Source organism: Calypte anna, chromosome 7 (genome assembly GCF_003957555.1).
Source record: "Calypte anna isolate BGI_N300 chromosome 7, bCalAnn1_v1.p, whole genome shotgun sequence".
In the NCBI taxonomy this organism is placed as follows: Eukaryota; Metazoa; Chordata; class Aves; order Apodiformes; family Trochilidae; genus Calypte; species Calypte anna.
In genome coordinates, this window is record NC_044253.1 from 30,061,559 (window position 1) to 30,079,147 (window position 17,589).

A 17,589-nucleotide genomic window follows, 5' to 3' on the forward strand; every position below is an offset into this window, starting at 1 on the left:
AAACTTTTTTCCTTTTTTGGAATTTCAGACCCTTATAATGTTTGTCTGTGCCCATAAAAGCAGTTTTCTTCCATGTTTGTCCTGCAATCCATCCTGTGCTTTATAAATACGAAATAATCGGGGAAAATATCCTGGAGAGAAAGTCTTCTATGGTATTGCCTCTACTCAAACAGACATTAACAGAAGTCCTGTCTGTCAAACTGGATCTACAGCATGCCATTTCCTAACAGGAACTTGCAAAGCTTTTTTATTTTTAGACGTCTCAGCTTTGCAGGAATTTGTGTGGGCACAAAAATATGTGTATAGGTCATGAACAATTTTCAGCATTGCATTGAGAGCCTTTGGCTTTTGAACACTCAGTGGGAAGAGATTTAAAGGCTCTGGGGGTGTATTTCACACTCAGAATCACTGGTCACATTTAAAAGTACAAGTAGCTGCAGTGATGTATAGTTTCTCCTTCTAGACCCTTGATAAGCAACTGACTTATTTGTGCTTTATTTGTGCAGCAGAGCAATAAAGTGATGGATGGGATTGTAGAAAAGGTTTCTGAAAATGAGGAGTTCCTACGTTATCTGTGTGTACTGCCCCTGTGCTATCAACTGATAGAAAGCCTTTTCCCATTATTTTCAAGGTATCATTTTCAAGCTGCCTTCAAGCCAGAGCAGCCCAGGACACTCAGTTGGTGGGAACTTGGTCCTCCCACCTGTGCTCAACTACACCATCCGGATGAGCAGCAGGATCACACAAACCACCAACAGAATAAGGGAACGCATCTGGACCGTGGGCCCTCACAATTCCACCTCACAGAGCCAGATTTACAGCCGGGCATTTATTTATATCCAGGACAGCATTGAAAGAGCCATTATTGAATTACAGACTGGCAAGAATTCAGAGGAAATAGCTGTTCAAGTCCAGGCCATGCCTTATCCCTGCTACAATAAGGATATGTAAGTTTGTGTGGCTTTTGTCTTCATGCTTTGTGTAAGCTCATCTTGTCTGACTGGTGGAGTTCACCAGCTGTGTGCTGGTCTCCTCAATACCACATTCACATGGTACAGAAATAATTTCATTTTGTGGGGGAGTTTTTTGGGTTGTTTTTGGTTTTTTTTTCCAAAAGTCTGAACAAAAGAGGGAATTTTAGGCTCTAGTGTAAATGGTCTCTGTTGCTTAATTTTTTTTTGTTTTTGTTTTTTGTTTGTTTCAGTTCTCTGTAAGTACTTGAATTATCATAGTAACTATAGCTTTTACAGCAGGTAAAATCTGCTGTCTCTGTCTTACTACACATGGTGGAACTGAGAGTGAGGACTTGGGTTACATATGAGTGTTGGTTTGTTCTGCAGACAGACATCGGTTGTTCTGCAATGTCTTGTCATTGTTTACATGCAGACAATGTAGCAAAACTCAGGAAACTTTATTTATTGGGCAAGAAAGAGTGCTGGTGTTTATGACTCTGCTCCTAGAGACTGCTGTCTATCTGTGGTATTTGTTATTCATTCCCATGGTTCTAGGTAATGTTCAGGGTAAGTGAATAGTTCTGAGTACAGATGCCTCTCAAGTGCTTTAAGAAGGATAAGAGGGGAGGTGAAATTGCATCATTCATCTCTTTGATAATGAGGGAGGGCAGAGATACTTTTGGTGTGCTGAGTTGCCATGGTATAAGCCTGTGGTAGAGAGCAGTACAGCCTGAACTGTATGTGTACCAAAACAAGATTTGAGAGGTGAACCAGATCAAAAAGATTTGGATCAGCTTCCTTTCCACTCATTCTGGACACATCTGCAGAACCTGCATCTCTGGCAGATACACAAGAGAGAAGCAGCTCTCACAGTTTCTCACAGCTGAGGACCTGCCACTCTGGCAAGGCAATTTGGGTCTGTGTTCACAGGCTGGCAACATGGTTCTTCCTCAGAGTTATTACCCTGACCACAGCTGGTGGCCGTATCGAGTGGGAAACACACAGGGAAGGGATTTCAATGCCCATTGGAAACACTGAAGGATGTTCAGCAAATGGTATTGGTAGGTTGGATGGTCACTCTACCCTGATGTGGGGGACTCCTTTGTACCAAAAGTGCAGTCTAGATTGAGGAGTTCTTTCTATTGAAAAGCCTCTGTGTCTCCTACCTGAGCTACAAGATTATCTAAGAGCTACAGCAGACCTCTTCATCTACTGTGTCAGCCTGTCACTTAGGAGAGCTGGGGACATATAATCTCTTCTCAATGCAATAACATCCAGAATGCCTGGAAGTGCACAGGTAGCAGGCATTCAAACCATGTGTCAACTTCTTGCAGCAAATACGTGGATAATTGCTGTGGAATATTTCTCTACAATAAGTGACTATAGTATTATCCATTCATTTTCTTGTTCTTGGGCTGCTGAGAAGATATCTTGCCTTCAGGTTTCCCTCCCCAGGTTCAGAGGGATGTGACTTTGCTCAGTTCTTAAAATACCTAAAGGCTTTGGATTTGCATGCAGTAGAAGTCATGATAAAAGGGCTGTTTATTGATTGTTATCACATCCTGTAGGCAACTGCAGGGAATTTATATACCAGTACACAGGAGATGTTGGGAAAGGCTGCATTTTTAATACTCTAGAAATCATGCATAAGGTGATAACAAAAAAAAAAAAAAAACCCAAAACCAATACAAACCCAAACATCAAGGAACTAATGGAGATACTTTTCATTGTTCCTTATAAATATGGCTTCAATAGCATGGAAGCATTTCCTGAAAGCTCTGGTCTATGAGAAATTTTCAGCTCTACTGATAAAAAAAAATTAAAACCAGATGTAATCATATTAATTTCTTATTGTGATTGTACATTAGACTTTTCCCAGGAATAACACTGACTATTCTTGTTAAACTGGGTTTAGAAATGAGGGAGGAAAGCATGAAGTCCTGTAGATACAGAGAAATGAATATCCTGCTTGTAAAAACTTGCTTTCCAAAAGGATAAGTTTACTCTTGGCCATTATTGCCTATTGTCTGAGCACATTTGGTGCAGGAAGAAAGTGAGGAGCCAAGAATTTGGGAAGCCCATGGTGTAGACCTGGCTCTGCAATACCTGACACTCTGAGGAGAATCACCTACCTGCATCCAAACTCTAGCACCAAAAAATATTAATCATAATTATTAAACACAATATTATCAATATTAAACACAATTTGGCCATGATATCTATTAAGAGAACTGGGAATCATGGCTGGCTGCTGACCAAGTGGATAAGGCCCCCTATAGACAGACAGGAGCTGCTTTGCACTCTCAAGCCATGCTCCTCATGGGAGACTTTAATCACCCTGATATCTGCTGGAGGGACAACACGGCAAAGCACCAGCACTTCAGGAAGTTCCTTGAATGCATTGATGACAACTTCCTCTTCCAAATGGTAGAGGAACCAGCCAGAGAAAGAGCTTTGCTGGACTTTGTTCTCACTGCGAGAGATGGGCTGGTTGGTGAGGTCAAAATTAATGGGAGACAAGGCTGCAGTAGCCATGACAGTGTAGAGTTCAAGATCTTTAGAGCAGTGAGGAAAGTGCAAAGGAAACTGATGGCACTTGACTTTTAAAGGGCAGACTTCAGTCTCTTCAAGGGTCTGCTTCATAGGGTACTTGATTTATAAAGGGCAGACTTTGGTCTCTTCAAGGGTCTGTGTCATAGGGTAGAATGGGATAAAGGTCTGGATGAGAAAGAAGCCCAGGACCAATGTGTCCCAGTGAAGAGGAAGGCAGGCAGGAGTACCAGGAGGCCAATGTGGATGAACAAGGAACTCCTGGACACACTTAGGGGTAAAGCCAAAGTTTACAGAGGATGGAAGCAAGGACAGATACCCTGGGAGAGGTACAGAGAAGTAATCAGAGAAGCAAGAGATCAGGTTAGGAAAGCAAAAGCAGAGAGAGAATTGTATCTGGCAAGTGGGATTAAGGACAACAGGAAAAATTTCTTTGGGTCTGTCAATGATAAGAGTAATACTAGGGAAAATGTGGGCCCACTCTAAAAGGAAACAGGAGAGCTGGTCACCCAAGATGTAGAGAAGGCCTAGATACTCAATGGCTACTTTGCCTCTGTCTTCACCGGCAAGGTCTCTGGTCACACTCCCCATGTTACCACCAAAGGCAGGGACTGGGAAAAGGAAGATCCCCACACTGGAGATGAAGAGCAGGTTTGAGACCACTCAAAGAATGTGAAGGTGAAGAAGTCCATGGGACGTGATGGAATCCACCCATGGCTCCTGAATGAACTGGCAGATGAATTTGGAAAACCACTGTCCATCATATTTGAAAAGTCACTGCAGTCTGGTGAGGTTCTCACTGACTGGAAAAAGGGAAACATAACCTCCATTTTCAAAAATGGAAAAAAAAGAAGACCCAGAGACTACAGGCTGGTCAGTCTCACCTCTGTGCCTGGCGAGATCATGGAGCAGATCCTTCTGAAGGCTCTGCTAAGGCAAGCAGATAACAAAGGGGTGATTGGTAACAGCCAACACAGCTTCACTAAGGGCAAGTCCTGCCTGACTCATTTGGTGGCTTTTACAATGGGATCACAGCCTCACAGCCTCAGGGGACCAAGGCAGAGCAACAGATGTCATCTACCTGGCCCTGTGCAGAGCATTTGACACTGTCCCACACAACATTCTGATCTCTAAACTGGGACAATACAAATTCAATTGATGGACCACTTGTTAGATAAGGAACTGACTGGATTGTCATACCCAAAGGGTTGTGATCAGTGTCCAAATGGAGATGTGTGATGAGAGACCCTCAAGGGTCAGTACTTGGAGCAAGGCTGTTTAACATCTTGGGTGACAACATGGACAGCGGAATCAAATGCACTCTCAGCAAGTTTGCTGACAGCACCAAACTGTGTGGTGAAGCCAGCACACTGGAGGGAAGGGATGGCATCCAGAGGGAGCTTGACAGGCTTGAGAAGTGGAATCCTGCAAACTGTATGAAGTTCCACAAGGCCAAGTGCAAGGTTCTGCACATGAGCCAAAGGAATCCCATGTGTGAATACAGGTTGGGAGGAGAAAGGGTTGCAGACAGTCCTGAGAAGAAGGACTTGGAGAGGACATGGAGGACTTGGGAAACTTAACATGAGCCATCAGTGTGTGCTTGCAGCCCAGAAAGCCAACTGGGTCCTGGGCTGCATCAAAAGAAGCACAGACAGCAGTCATGGGAGGTGATTCTCCCCCTCTGCTCTGCTCTCATGAGAGCCCACCTGGAGTGCTGTGTCCAGTTCTGGAGTCCCCAGCATAAGAAGGACACAGAGCTCGTGGAACTCTAGTTTCCTAGTGTCCAGCAGAGAGTCACTAAAATGATCAGAGGGCTGGAGCACCTCCCTTATGAAGACAGGCTGAAGAAGTTGGGGTTGTTCAGCCCAGAGAAGAGGAGGCTCCAAGGTGATCTTATGGCAATCTTCCAATACCTGAAGGGGTCCTACAAGAAAGCTGGGATAGGGATTTTTATCCAGGTATGTAGTGAGAGGACAAGGAGAAATGGTTTCAAACTTGAAGAGGGGAGATTTAGGTTAGACATTAGGAAGAAGTTGTGTAATTTGAGGGTGGTGAGACACTGGAACAGGTTGCCCAAGGATGTTGTGGCTGCCTCCTCCCTGGAAACGTTGAAGGCCAAGTTGGATGGGGTCTTGAGCAACCTGGTCTAGTGGGAGGTGTCCTTGCCCATGCAGGGGGGTTTGAACTGGATGATCTTTAAGGTCCCTTCCAACCCAAACCATTCTATGATTCTATGTTTCAAAATGCACACCATCAGAGAGCCAGGAGACCCCCATGGTGGATTCTGCTCCTGGTAGGGGTGCTGCTGAGTAAAACTTCAAGAATGCATCTAGAAAAAAAAATATAAGTGTGTCTTTTCCTGTGCCAAATTATTATTCTGAAAAAATATATTCTATATAAAGCCTTAATCCCCAGAACATTTTGAATACAGCTAACACCTGCATTTGCCTTTTACAGGTTCTTAACCAGCGTGACCTACTCTCTTCCATTTGCTCTGATGGCTGCCTGGGTGCTGTTTATAGCTGATTTTGTTAAAACACTTGTTCAAGAGAAAGATCTGAGGCTTTATGAGGTATGGTGAAACTTCCTGGGGCATGCAAAATTATAAACAGATTTTCCTTATTAATGGATTTTATGTCTCATGTGCAATATTAAATGGAGCAAAACAAGCATTTAGGAAAATAATATTCCAAATACCTATTGTTGGACCTGCAGTGTTTGAATTCTGACATTGCAATGAAGCTCAGAACCATAGAAAAGCAGAGCATCTAACTTTCAAGTGGGGGGAAAACTGCATTGTAGTTCTGAACACTAGAAATATGTGTACCTCACAAAATTATAAGTTTTCTGAAGACTTAAAGGTGTCTAGATATTTACTTTGAGTCATACCTATTGGGGACAAAGAAATAAAAAGTCACTTGTTTCCTGTCCTTGAAATTGTTATACTTAATATTTCAGAAGGTGCTACATATTACAATAGCTCCTCTGAAAGAATTCTTCATTCAGGTTGCCTATTGGAAAAGAAATGGCATTGAGACATAGGGAATTTACTATATTAACTCAGGTTTTCAGTTTGAAGTCAACAGAGAGGAGCAGCAAAGAACATCTGGAGAACCAAGCTTCAGCAAGAAACAAAAGCACAAGCAGATTTTTTTTTTTTTTATCAAGTACCATGGAAACAGATACTGATTCACCAAAAAACATTTCCAAGAAAGGGCACGATTTGTGTGAACTGTGATGAGACTGAAAATGAGTGACTATCTGACAAGCTCCCTGCTCTAGTCTAGGAAACCCATTTCCACTGTTTCTAATAACAGGGTGTCAGTAATCTTTTTAGGTATATAGTAATCTACAGCAGATAGTAATCTAGCCTCTGTAGTTTCTTTTGGATTTAGCAATACAAACTCACAGTTTTATAAAAGTCTTGTGGTCTTGATCATCAGCTAATAAAAATTAATATTTTTTCCCTCCATCCATGTTAATTTAACTACAATTTGTTGTCTCATGAGTGTATAAGGAATGATTTGGTTTCAAAGGTACTTAAAAGTCTTTACACTTAAGCCATTGGGTCTATTAACATTATTTTTAAAAATAACCAAAATGCTTTATAGAAATTACAAATCTAAGGCTGGAAGCTGCTTTGGAACTTGTGGACTGCAACACTTTGTACTTGCAGATCCTGTCTGTGCTGTTCTTTTCCAACAGCCTGTTTTGCAAATTAAAGGCATTCCAGAAATGTGAGTGCGTGGTTTCTCCCTGGTTATCAACATGCAGTATGCCAATAAATGAAAATACATGTTTTGGTTGCATATCCTGTCCAGAAACTAGTAAAAAGAACCAGTTCAGTATCAGCAGGAAGGTTTAATGAACGGTTGTCATTCATCATTCCTTTTTTCATCTTTCTCTCTGTAGTACATGAAAATGATGGGTGTTAATGCCAGCAGCCATTTCATCGCCTGGTTCATAGAATGTGCCATCTTCCTTCTAATTACTGTCACCTTCCTCATCATTGTTCTAAAAGTGGGTGACATCCTTCCCAAAACAAACACAGTGCTTCTCTTCCTGTACCTTATGGACTACAGCCTGTCCATCATAGCCATGAGCTACTTCATCAGTGTTTTCTTCAATAACACCAACATAGCAGCCTTGGTGGGCAGTCTGGTGTACATCCTCACCTTCTTCCCCTTCATCGTGTTGCTTGTCATAGAGAATCATTTGAGCTTCTCTGTGAAGAGCCTGCTGGTAAGTTCCCCCTCTCAATTACAGGGACCATTTGTGTGGGAGCAGACACTCACCTTCAATAAACTTCAGCTCTTCTTATAGCTTATGTCACAAATATCAGTGAGGTGGGTGCCTTCCTAGAGTCCATCAGGGGGTGTTGCATTACAGGAGAGTTGGCCACAGCCTCTTGGGGGGAGACTTGGAATTATTTGTGTCCTATGACTGAAAGCAATATTTGTGGAATGTTACTGAGTTCCCACCTGCCACCTAAGTCAGAGTAGTCTGAGATTTGTACTTTGCCCTTTTAAACTGCAAAGCAAAATAGGTTACTTTCAACCACCATGCGAAACAAGGCTGTCTCAGTAAGGAGTGTGGGTAGCAGGGCAATGCAGGAGGGCTGGCTCTTCAGTCCTGGCTTTAATCATCCTTTAGCCCTGGCAGTAGATGCAAATCCTTGCATCTTACTAAGGATAGAAATAGGTAGGTGTTAGATTCCAGAAGCCAGACCTGTTTTCTTTGACTCACCAAATGCAGGAAAGAAGATTTGTTAATGCAAGCAGTTAGATTATTAACCATACAGCAGGTAATTCAGCAGTACACATGGCTGTATTTCATTCAGTAGGCTAAAACAAATCCCTGTGTGAGGGAGGATGTTGGGTCCTGGGTTTGGAAGCCAAAGCTGGGTTTGGCAGGCTCTAAAGACACTGCAGCCCATCACCAGAAGCACTGCACATCATAAGCCTGGTCCAGTGCTCTATGTGAGTGTTGGGAAAAAATAAAAGCATAGCACTCATTTTTCTGGCTACTGGACCAAGTCAGTGATGTAACTGATTGGTAGACTGACTTGATTTATCTTTGAGACTAGTTCATAAGTTTTTTGTTTTGATTTTGTTTATTCCACAGAGTCTGTTGTCTCCAACTGCATTCAGTTATGCAAGTCAGTACGTTGCTCGGTACGAGGCACAAGGCATAGGTATGTTTACTGCAGACAAAACGTTGCTTTGAGCTCCCCTGGTTTTGACATGTCATGAACTAATATGGATTCTGTTTGTGTTTTTAAATTCCTTTGTGCAGGTCTGCAGTGGGACAACATGTATAAGTCCCCAATGATAGGAGACAACACTTCCTTTGGCTGGATGTGCTGGCTCATTCTGATAGACTCTTTAATTTACTTCATCCTAGGATGGTATATAAGGAATGTTTTCCCAGGTAAGGATAGAAAGCACCAAGGCTGGTGCTGTACCATTCTTTTGGAAAACAGTTAATTTGAAACTAATTGATTCCATGGCTCAGGCAGGGAGAGAATCTGCACACACAGGTATCTCTGTTCCCAGATCAGAGGAAGTATGACTTTGTGGATGTCTGAGATTATTAATGAAACTGAGAGCAAAGGAAAATTAGGGTTCTTCTGTTTATCACATGGACTGGTGGGGCTCCCAACAAAGCTGAAGCCAAGGACCTGGGAGGGTGTGTTTGCAGTCTGGTGGGTGAAAATGAGAATGGAGCACAGTAGCCTGCATTTGTCAGTTTGAGTGATTTTGTGTTGCATTACTTATATCATTTGATTTCAAAAAGTAATTCTTGCCTTGGGCAAGAGCCAGTACATTAGTCTTTTGCTTTTCTTCCCCCCTAATGAAGCAGTCCACTTGCATACTGAAATCTACCCGGTGGAAAATGTACAGTACTCCTGCCCTCCAGCTGCAAAATCAAGCAGAATAACAAACTAGTGAATGCTTCCTATTGTCTCAATCAGGCAAATTCTCTACCAAGTATCAGTAATACATTAAGCACATGAAGGAGAGATCTCTCTGGAGATTATTTTTGCTATTTTGAATGCACCCTAATAGTGATACTTCATTGGAAACAGATACCTGAATATTTCCTTCTCTCCTTGCAGGTCGATATGGCATGGCTGCTCCCTGGTATTTCCCATTGCTTCCATCTTACTGGATTGAATACAACAGTTACCTCCCTTTCTGGAATGAGAAATGCAGAGGCCTCCTCTTCACAAAGCTGATGTTAAAGAAAGAAGCCACCCTCAACAATAAGATATGTATGTGAATGCTAGAAGGGGTAGCAATATTAACCTACATTTTAGGTAAACTACGACCAGTTTGTAAGGGGGCACCATGCTCAGAAATGATTCTTATTTTGTAGTGCAGAAAAAAAATGGAAGCTGTTATGTGAATGGAGTTTTGGCTCTTAAATTATACTTGTTCTTCCTATTTGGTGTGGAAATCCAATATTGATATTCATGTACCTATTTGTGTATGGTACAATTGGGCGGGTCCCTTAGATGCATATATTCCACTCGACAATGTTCTATGTAGAAATATATTTGTGTTCATGCAAGAAAATAGAGGTGTCCATCTGGCAAAAGAGACATGTGTTTCTTTGTTCATCTCTTTAAATATTTAGCCTACAAAATAGTGTGATATCACACAGAAAAGCTTGGTGATTCTACCTAACTGAAAATAACTCAGCAGTTTTGCTGTATGCCCTCTAATTTTCTGTGCTTGCTAAGTATAAATTAAGTTAGGTGTTCCAAAACATCTAAATATGAGACCTTTTCAAAAGCAAATGATGTTTACTGTGAGGAGTTATTAGAAGCTGCAGAAGTGAAAGGGGGAAATCTCAGAGAGCTCAAAATAATACAGATCCTGGGAAATACTCTCTATACTCTTCACTCAAAGGTGCACCTGTTTACTGTATTTTGTTTTTAAAAGCCTTGCTTATTTCTGAGGTGAAAAAAATGGCACATACAGCTTCTGTAATGCAGTAACTGTTCTCTGGCCCTTCTCTTTGGTGTCAAAGGTGCCCCCACTCCACACTTGGAACCAGAGCCTACTGATCTCACCTTGGGAGTCTCCCTCTGTGCCATAACAAAGGTTTATGGATCTAAAGCTGCAGTGGAAAACCTCAGTCTCAACTTCTATGAAGGGAATATCACTTCCCTGCTGGGACACAATGGAGCTGGGAAAACTACAACTATGTGGGTACCTTTTAAAGCTGCTTTTTTCTTTTTTTTTATTCTACTGTGGGACACAGTTGGGTGAACAAGAGAGCAAGTAGAGCAGTGCACTGTTGGAAGACTGAATAAGATGCTTTATTAAGCCAAATCTCTCTTGCAGTTTCATCTTGCTCATGGACGACCTCAGCAATCCCTTCATCTATTAGAATTAAAGGTTTTTTTCTTCTTAGGAACATACTTTAATCTGGTGAGGTACCCATAACACATAGCACAGCAGCTGTTCAATTTTATTGTTCCATGCCACTTTGGTGCCTGGAGTTAGATTGTCCTGAAAGCTGTGGGTAGCTTATGCATGCACCAAAGCTGGAGTGATATTAGCAAGAAAGCCTCATAAAGTATGTTTTAGCTATACAAACTCATGTGTTGGCTGGGCTGGAATGGCAGTGGGTTAATACACTGACCTTTCAGCCCTTCCAGCCTTGCCATTTATGAATTATTATTTGAGTTGTTAAATAACAGCACTAAAACAGACCTGTAGAATTTGATTTCTTCACTGGTATGTGCATCACTCTGAAAGCAACATTAAGCTGATAAATAGAAGTCTCAGCAGAGCCAGAAATGGTAAGACAGATGTGAGCTTCATCTCAGCTTATTATCAATTCATCTCATATCTTCTTTGCAAAGTGTAGACAAAGGTGATATACAAAAAAGTTTAATGGCTTCTTGAAACTTAGTGCAGGCTTCAAATCCTGAGTAAGGTCACAAGTTACTTCTTTCCTTCTTAATGATGGCTAAAAGTCCCAGAAGAGAAAGATACTATGGGAAGGTGAAGGGCATTCTGAGATACACCTTCTTCCTTCAGTCTCTATAGGAGTGCACCAAAAATTAATTACATTTTGCAAGTAATTATTCTGAACAGAAGATCTTTTACTCAGGTCTCTTAGGTATTGCTAGGTAGGTAACTGTTTGCTTGAACTAGGTGAAAGTGTTGCCTGCTATGAGGTCTGGAACTCCTCCTCCATTTCTTGTTAATAACGGCAGTGAAATCAGCCTTCCATGCTAGTGACATGTGGCTAGTGAGATGAAGATGTGGGTTTTGGTCTCTCTTGTGGCCAGCAATGTGATGCTGTCTAGATACTGGAGGGAAACTTCACAGAATGAAGAGTAACTGCGTTATATGAATTCCCTATGGTTAAACTGGAAGCCAAGGGCATTAATGGGTCTTGATGTACTGGGTATGCAGTGGTCTGACTTAGGGAGGGGAAGGCTGAGGAAGAGAAAATACATTTGAAAAGCAGCCAGAGTTCAGTGTGTGAGTTTGGTACTTGCTTTCCCATTCCTCAGTGGTAGGAGGATGTCTTTTCATGTTAAATGGCCACCACTCTTCTAAAGCATGAACAGACAGCAGAAGCAGCAGTGATCTCTGGCTGGCTTTTTGACTTTGAAAGTGGTGATATGTACAAGACCATGTGAAAAAATTACTTATGTCTTTCTCCTTGTTCTAATTTCCTTATCTATTTATTTTTCCCTTTCAGCTCTATTTTGACTGGATTGTTCCCAACATCATCAGGTACTATCTTTGTGTATGGCAAAGACATCAGAACTGACCAAGAAGTTATCAGGAAGAACATGGGGGTGTGTATGCAGCACAACGTTCTCTTTAACTACCTCACCACAAAGGAACACTTACTGCTCTATGGGTACATCAAAGTCCCTCACTGGAATCAACAGGAACTCTACCAAGAAGTGAAGAGGTATAAAAATAACAGGGCTGGGGAAGGGAGAGACTGCAAAGCTTGAATTAATGATTTTGAGAACTATTGCAGACCATCCGTAGAGTTCAAATAGTGTCTTGGTCTGACTTGAGAAATACATTCACTGCTGAGATCTGTGGCTGTAAGAAAATATCTCTTCTAAAGATGGTTTACAAGCTTCTGTGGCAATTCTTTGGAGGTGAATGAGAGGCCCCAGGGTCTAGTCCTTGCTGCTATACAATTTTTCCCAAAAAGTGATTTAATCAACCATTCAGAAAGATGATGCTGGCTCTTTGGTTCTACAGAGAGGTGAAGCAGCCACAGCATCCTCAGGGAGTCTTGATCTTGGTGTTCTCTGTTGATGAGGTTGAGCCTTTAACCTTGACTTGTCAGATAAAAACCTTGAGAACATCCTAAAAAATGTTCTAAATTAAAATCCCAGTGAGTGAGATACAGGGTGAATCATTTCCCTACACTGTGACCATTCTGTAGAGCAGTCCATGCTTGAGCAGGTTTTCATTTGTAGATATGGGTTTTTTTGTTTTTTTCAGATTCCCTGTTTTTAAAATGTTCCAACCCTTTGGGGGTTGTTTTTTCTTTGTTTTCAAGGACTTTGAAGGAGACTGGATTGTACAGCCATCGTCACAAGCTAGCTGGCTCTCTGTCTGGTGGGATGAAGAGGAAGTTATCTATAGCTATTGCTCTCCTGGGTGGGTCAAAAGTGGTGATATTAGATGAACCAACCACAGGAGTGGATCCGTGCTCTCGAAGAAGTATTTGGGAAATCATCTCCAAGAATAAGAAAGGTAGTCCAATGAGACAAGATGCTTCCCAATGGCAAAGGTGGTTTCAGTATCTTTGAACAGTGGGTTTTGGAAATCAAAGTGAATGAACTGTGGGAAGCTGAGATTTTGTGGGGCCTCTGGGTGCATCTTGATTGTTTTTTGTAAATTTACAGTGTAATTTGCAAAGTAACTTTGTCATAATATACAATTTACAATATAGTAACTTTCAGCTTCTCTTTATTGTTGTCTTTAGTCCAATTTTACTAATAATTCCTAAAAAGCACAGTTCACTTTCACCTTATATTTTGTCCCCTCACTCAGCATAGCTTTTACCTGCCTTATATAATCATGTGTGTTTATTCTGTTGTGACTAACATCAGCTTTTTGTTTTCCAGGCAGAACCATCATTCTCTCAACACACCACTTGGATGAAGCAGAAGTTCTAAGTGATCGAATTGCCTTCCTAGAGCATGGAGGGCTCAAATGTTGTGGTTCACCATTCTACCTCAAGGAAACATTTGGTGATGGATACCACCTGACGCTCACCAAGAAAAAGGTTTGTATCTGAATTGGTCCTAAATCTGAAGATTTAGATGAGAAACTGTGTCACCCATGTGACAGGAAGGAGGCAAGTCATAGTGTCCCACAGAAATGGAGCATGCTGCAGAAGGTTCATCTCAGTCTTGCATGTCTGCAATGGAATGGTTGTTTCAGTATAATTTCACTTTCATAGAATGACTTCTTTGTGTGACCACTTTATGCTCAGGTGAATGAGGGATGTGTTTTGGATTGAAACCCTTGGATTTGGCCACATGGATTCAAGAATGTGCTGGACTATTTCCTTGGACTGCCATTCAGACCCTTTTTCATATAACCCAACCACTGAGATACCAGGTTGCAGTGCACTCTGGCTCACTCTGCCTGTCCCATGCCAGAATTCACATACTTTTTAATAAATAAATTCCCTTCTTAAAGACAACCTATATGGCCAGTTTTCCAAAACACCAGGAAGCTTAGCTTCAGTCCCTCTACAAAAAGCATTGCAGCTCTAACAGACTGACAGAAGTCTGAACTTGAGATTGTCTTATCCCAGGTGCATGATACAGTCCTTTTCATCCTCCTTTGCCCACTGGGCATTAGCTCCCTGTCGTGTCCTGCCAGCACAGTCATTGCACCAGGCACAGCTGTGGGCAAGCCAATGTGTAGCTGAGATAGAGCTCTCAGCAGCTCCCTCTCTGAGAGGAGCCATCAAGGCTTGTTCAGGGATGCAGACACTGGGAGCTGAGTGGCAGATCCAAGGACAGCTGTGGTGCTAAAGGACTATTGAGAAGCTGGATGTGAGCATGCTGTTGCTTGGTGAGAGATTCTAAGAGAGAATGTGGTACCCACTTTTCTTGAAACGGGGATAAGGTCTCCAGTGGGGCCACCAGACCAGTCTCTGTGACCTTCTGCAAAACAGGAATGTCAGTGCTCTCTTTGTTTAAGAACAGGATCTCCTTGAGGGTTAAAGGCAAGGCTGTGTGAATTCTGGAGTTCAGACAAATAAAGCAGATAGGAAGAATCCATGAATAGTATCTGGCCTGAGGCAAAACGTCCTGCTTGCAAAGAGGAGGGAAATCTGCTCTTGATAGCATTTATTAGAGTGTTGTTGGTAGCTTCTGCACACAGAGTAACATGCAGAATGCCACAAGAGATCTGTCCCTCTTCCAGATTGCTGGCAGTAGAGAGGGAGGAAATGGAAAGCCCTGGTTTTCATTGAAAAAGAGCATATTTATGCTGGCAACCAAGTTCATGTGTCAGCTCTCTTTTGGCTTGGCTTTTTCTCTGTTTTACTGGTAACCCTCTAGTCAGTGCAAAGTGATCACTCCAACTGGATCCCAGTATCCCTGTGGACAGAGGGGGAGCTCAGCAAGATCTTGGAAGGACCACGATGGGCACAGTGCCACCGCTTCTCTCCAAGGGCCAGAAACTCACTTTATTCTCCTTTTGATATTTGAACTGAAATGTTGCATCCCTGGACTTAGGCCACATAGTGATTATCTATGGGACAGGATTTGGACTAAATCCTGTGGTAGAAAGTTTCACCTTGCAGCCCTCTCAATGACCACTGAGTGTTTTTCTTCTTTTTCAGAACATGATAGAGGAGTGTGACACCACAGCAGTGACCTCCTTGATCCAGTCCCACCTTCCAGAGGCTTATCTCAAAGAGGATATTGGTGGAGAGCTTGTGTATGTGCTCCCTCCCTTTAAGTCCACAGTCTCAGGGTCCTACCAGGCACTTCTCAGAGCCCTTGACACTAGCTTGAGTGATCTTCACCTTGGTTGCTACGGGATTTCAAACGCAACTGTGGAAGAGGTATGAGCTCAGGATCCCCTCCATTTGTTGAAACCTTATGGAGATTAACTTCACAATGCTGTGTTACTCTGCTTTCTGGGTTAGATGGTGGCATATTTTGGATTGTGAGAGCTGCAGTCTGGGGAAAAAGTGATTTGGTAGATCCTTTTGTTACACTTACGAACACATGAGTGTGTAGTTATATTCATGAATCAATACATACACTAATGCACTAATACAAGTGTACCACTTTCTCACCTTGCCAGCAGCCTTTTGGCATTTTACCCAGAAAATGTGGTACTGAAGTAAGACTAAAAAGGGAAGGCAATGATGTTTTTCTCTTTGAACTATTCTCCTGGTCTCTGCAAACCTGGGGTTGTCTACAGATGGAGTCAGCAGGGAGGGGGTTAGAAAACCATCTGAATTATGAACTTCAGCATGAATGCTGTATTGCACAAGTGAGTCACATGGTGCATCTTGAAGTAATCCAGTCACCTTTCTGCCCATGAAAAATCTCTGGTCAAATAAACACAAACATTTAGTTGCACCAGAAACAAAAAGTAATTTTAAGTGGTGGGTAGTGATGACCTTTGTGTTGCAGAAAGGAGGGAGGAGGTTGTTGTTACCTTTTTGCTCAGAAATTCTTGCTTGCTTTAAAGGTGTTTTCCCAAGAGAGCAAGAATGAGTTATGCAGGCATGTACCATATGTGGCTCAGATGCCATTACTGTGCACACAATCAGGATGGAGGCAGCCAGCATTGTCAGAGGCTAGAGGGGAAGATATCCCAGGGAAACAGCCCTCCTTGTTTCCTTGCTGCTGTGCTTCCCTCTTGAAGCAGGAAAGCATTAGAAGGCTGCTGAGCAGCCTGCATGCTACTCACTGTGGGGATGTGGTTGGAGATTTATGTAGGACTGAGCTGACATGCAGCTTCCTTTACACCTTCTCATTAGGACAAAGTAAGTCCAGGGGGCAGCTGAAAAGGTTTAAGTTTCTACTGCTGCAGCAGGAGAGAGACTGGAGTTGACAAGGAGCTAGACAACAGGAATTTTATACTGAAATAGAAGTTGCTTTCACCTGCAAAGGGAACAGGAAGAGGATTGTAATGTACACTTGCCACACCAAATACAGCTACAAAGTAGGAGAGTGGTCTCTGATTATTGTTTTGGTAAAGGGAGTCATTTGGACCAATTTTGCTTCATATTTTCTTGCTCTATAGGTGTTTCTCAATCTGACAAAAGAGCTAGGGAAGGACCAGCAAGAAGATGCTGAACTGCCCCAACAGCTGCCTGGAGCCAGTGGTCAAATTGGCAGTGATGAAATGTCTATGAGCACGGATACCTTCACAGAAAGAGATGGTACTAAATTACCTCCAGGTTTTATTCACATTTGTTGCAGGTGCAAACAGTGATAGATGGGCTGATTTGAGCTCCCTGTCCTTTTTCTTTGTTGAAAACCACATTTCTCACCCAACCAGGAATCACAAAACAAATAAATCACTAGAAGTACATCACTCAACAGAGGTTTAGAGCCACTGGTTTGGAATAGTCTGAATCACAGAATAAATTACAGAGGGGTTTTGTTTGCATCCGTCTGCCTTTAAATTGATCCAGGTTTTAATCTAAGGAAATACAGTGTGTGGGTGAAAGAGTAAATGTATACCTCTACAAGTAATTGCTGTAATTGATGTTGAGGATTATTTCTACATAACTGGTAGAACTGGAGGGAAACTTTGTGGAAACTCCTGAGCCTGTTGCAAAACAGCACAACTCTGAGCTAGGTCCTCCTTGCTGCTTTTTGCTGTCTGCCAACCATTGCAGAATGCTAGAAGAGCTCAAAGGGACAGACAGTGGGATAAATTCATGTTAGGAAGAGAATCAAGCTACATCAGTATCTCTGAGGTCATGAGAGCTGCAAAAGGTGGCACGGCCCCAGAATTGAGCAAATAGCTGGTTGAAATGCTTTCTTGCAGCAGAAATGTTTTTTGTGCTTATAAATATACCATCTATAAGCAGGGAAGCA

At 42.2% G+C, this 17,589-nt stretch overlaps 1 protein-coding gene across 1 annotated transcript in view; it reads left to right on the top strand.

Moving 5' to 3' along the window:
* The window catches only part of ABCA12 (ATP binding cassette subfamily A member 12), a 90,471-nt gene that overhangs the window by 47,303 nt on the left and 25,579 nt on the right, over nucleotides 1-17,589 (top strand). Inside the window, exons 23-34 of the mRNA XM_030454132.1 lie at nucleotides 632-947; nucleotides 5,961-6,075; nucleotides 7,416-7,745; nucleotides 8,628-8,697; nucleotides 8,799-8,933; nucleotides 9,622-9,777; nucleotides 10,539-10,716; nucleotides 12,231-12,449; nucleotides 13,059-13,255; nucleotides 13,630-13,790; nucleotides 15,366-15,590; nucleotides 16,787-16,925. Coding sequence (XP_030309992.1) covers nucleotides 632-947; nucleotides 5,961-6,075; nucleotides 7,416-7,745; nucleotides 8,628-8,697; nucleotides 8,799-8,933; nucleotides 9,622-9,777; nucleotides 10,539-10,716; nucleotides 12,231-12,449; nucleotides 13,059-13,255; nucleotides 13,630-13,790; nucleotides 15,366-15,590; nucleotides 16,787-16,925 — 2,241 coding nt within the window. The remainder of the gene's footprint in view (nucleotides 1-631; nucleotides 948-5,960; nucleotides 6,076-7,415; nucleotides 7,746-8,627; nucleotides 8,698-8,798; nucleotides 8,934-9,621; nucleotides 9,778-10,538; nucleotides 10,717-12,230; nucleotides 12,450-13,058; nucleotides 13,256-13,629; nucleotides 13,791-15,365; nucleotides 15,591-16,786; nucleotides 16,926-17,589) is intronic.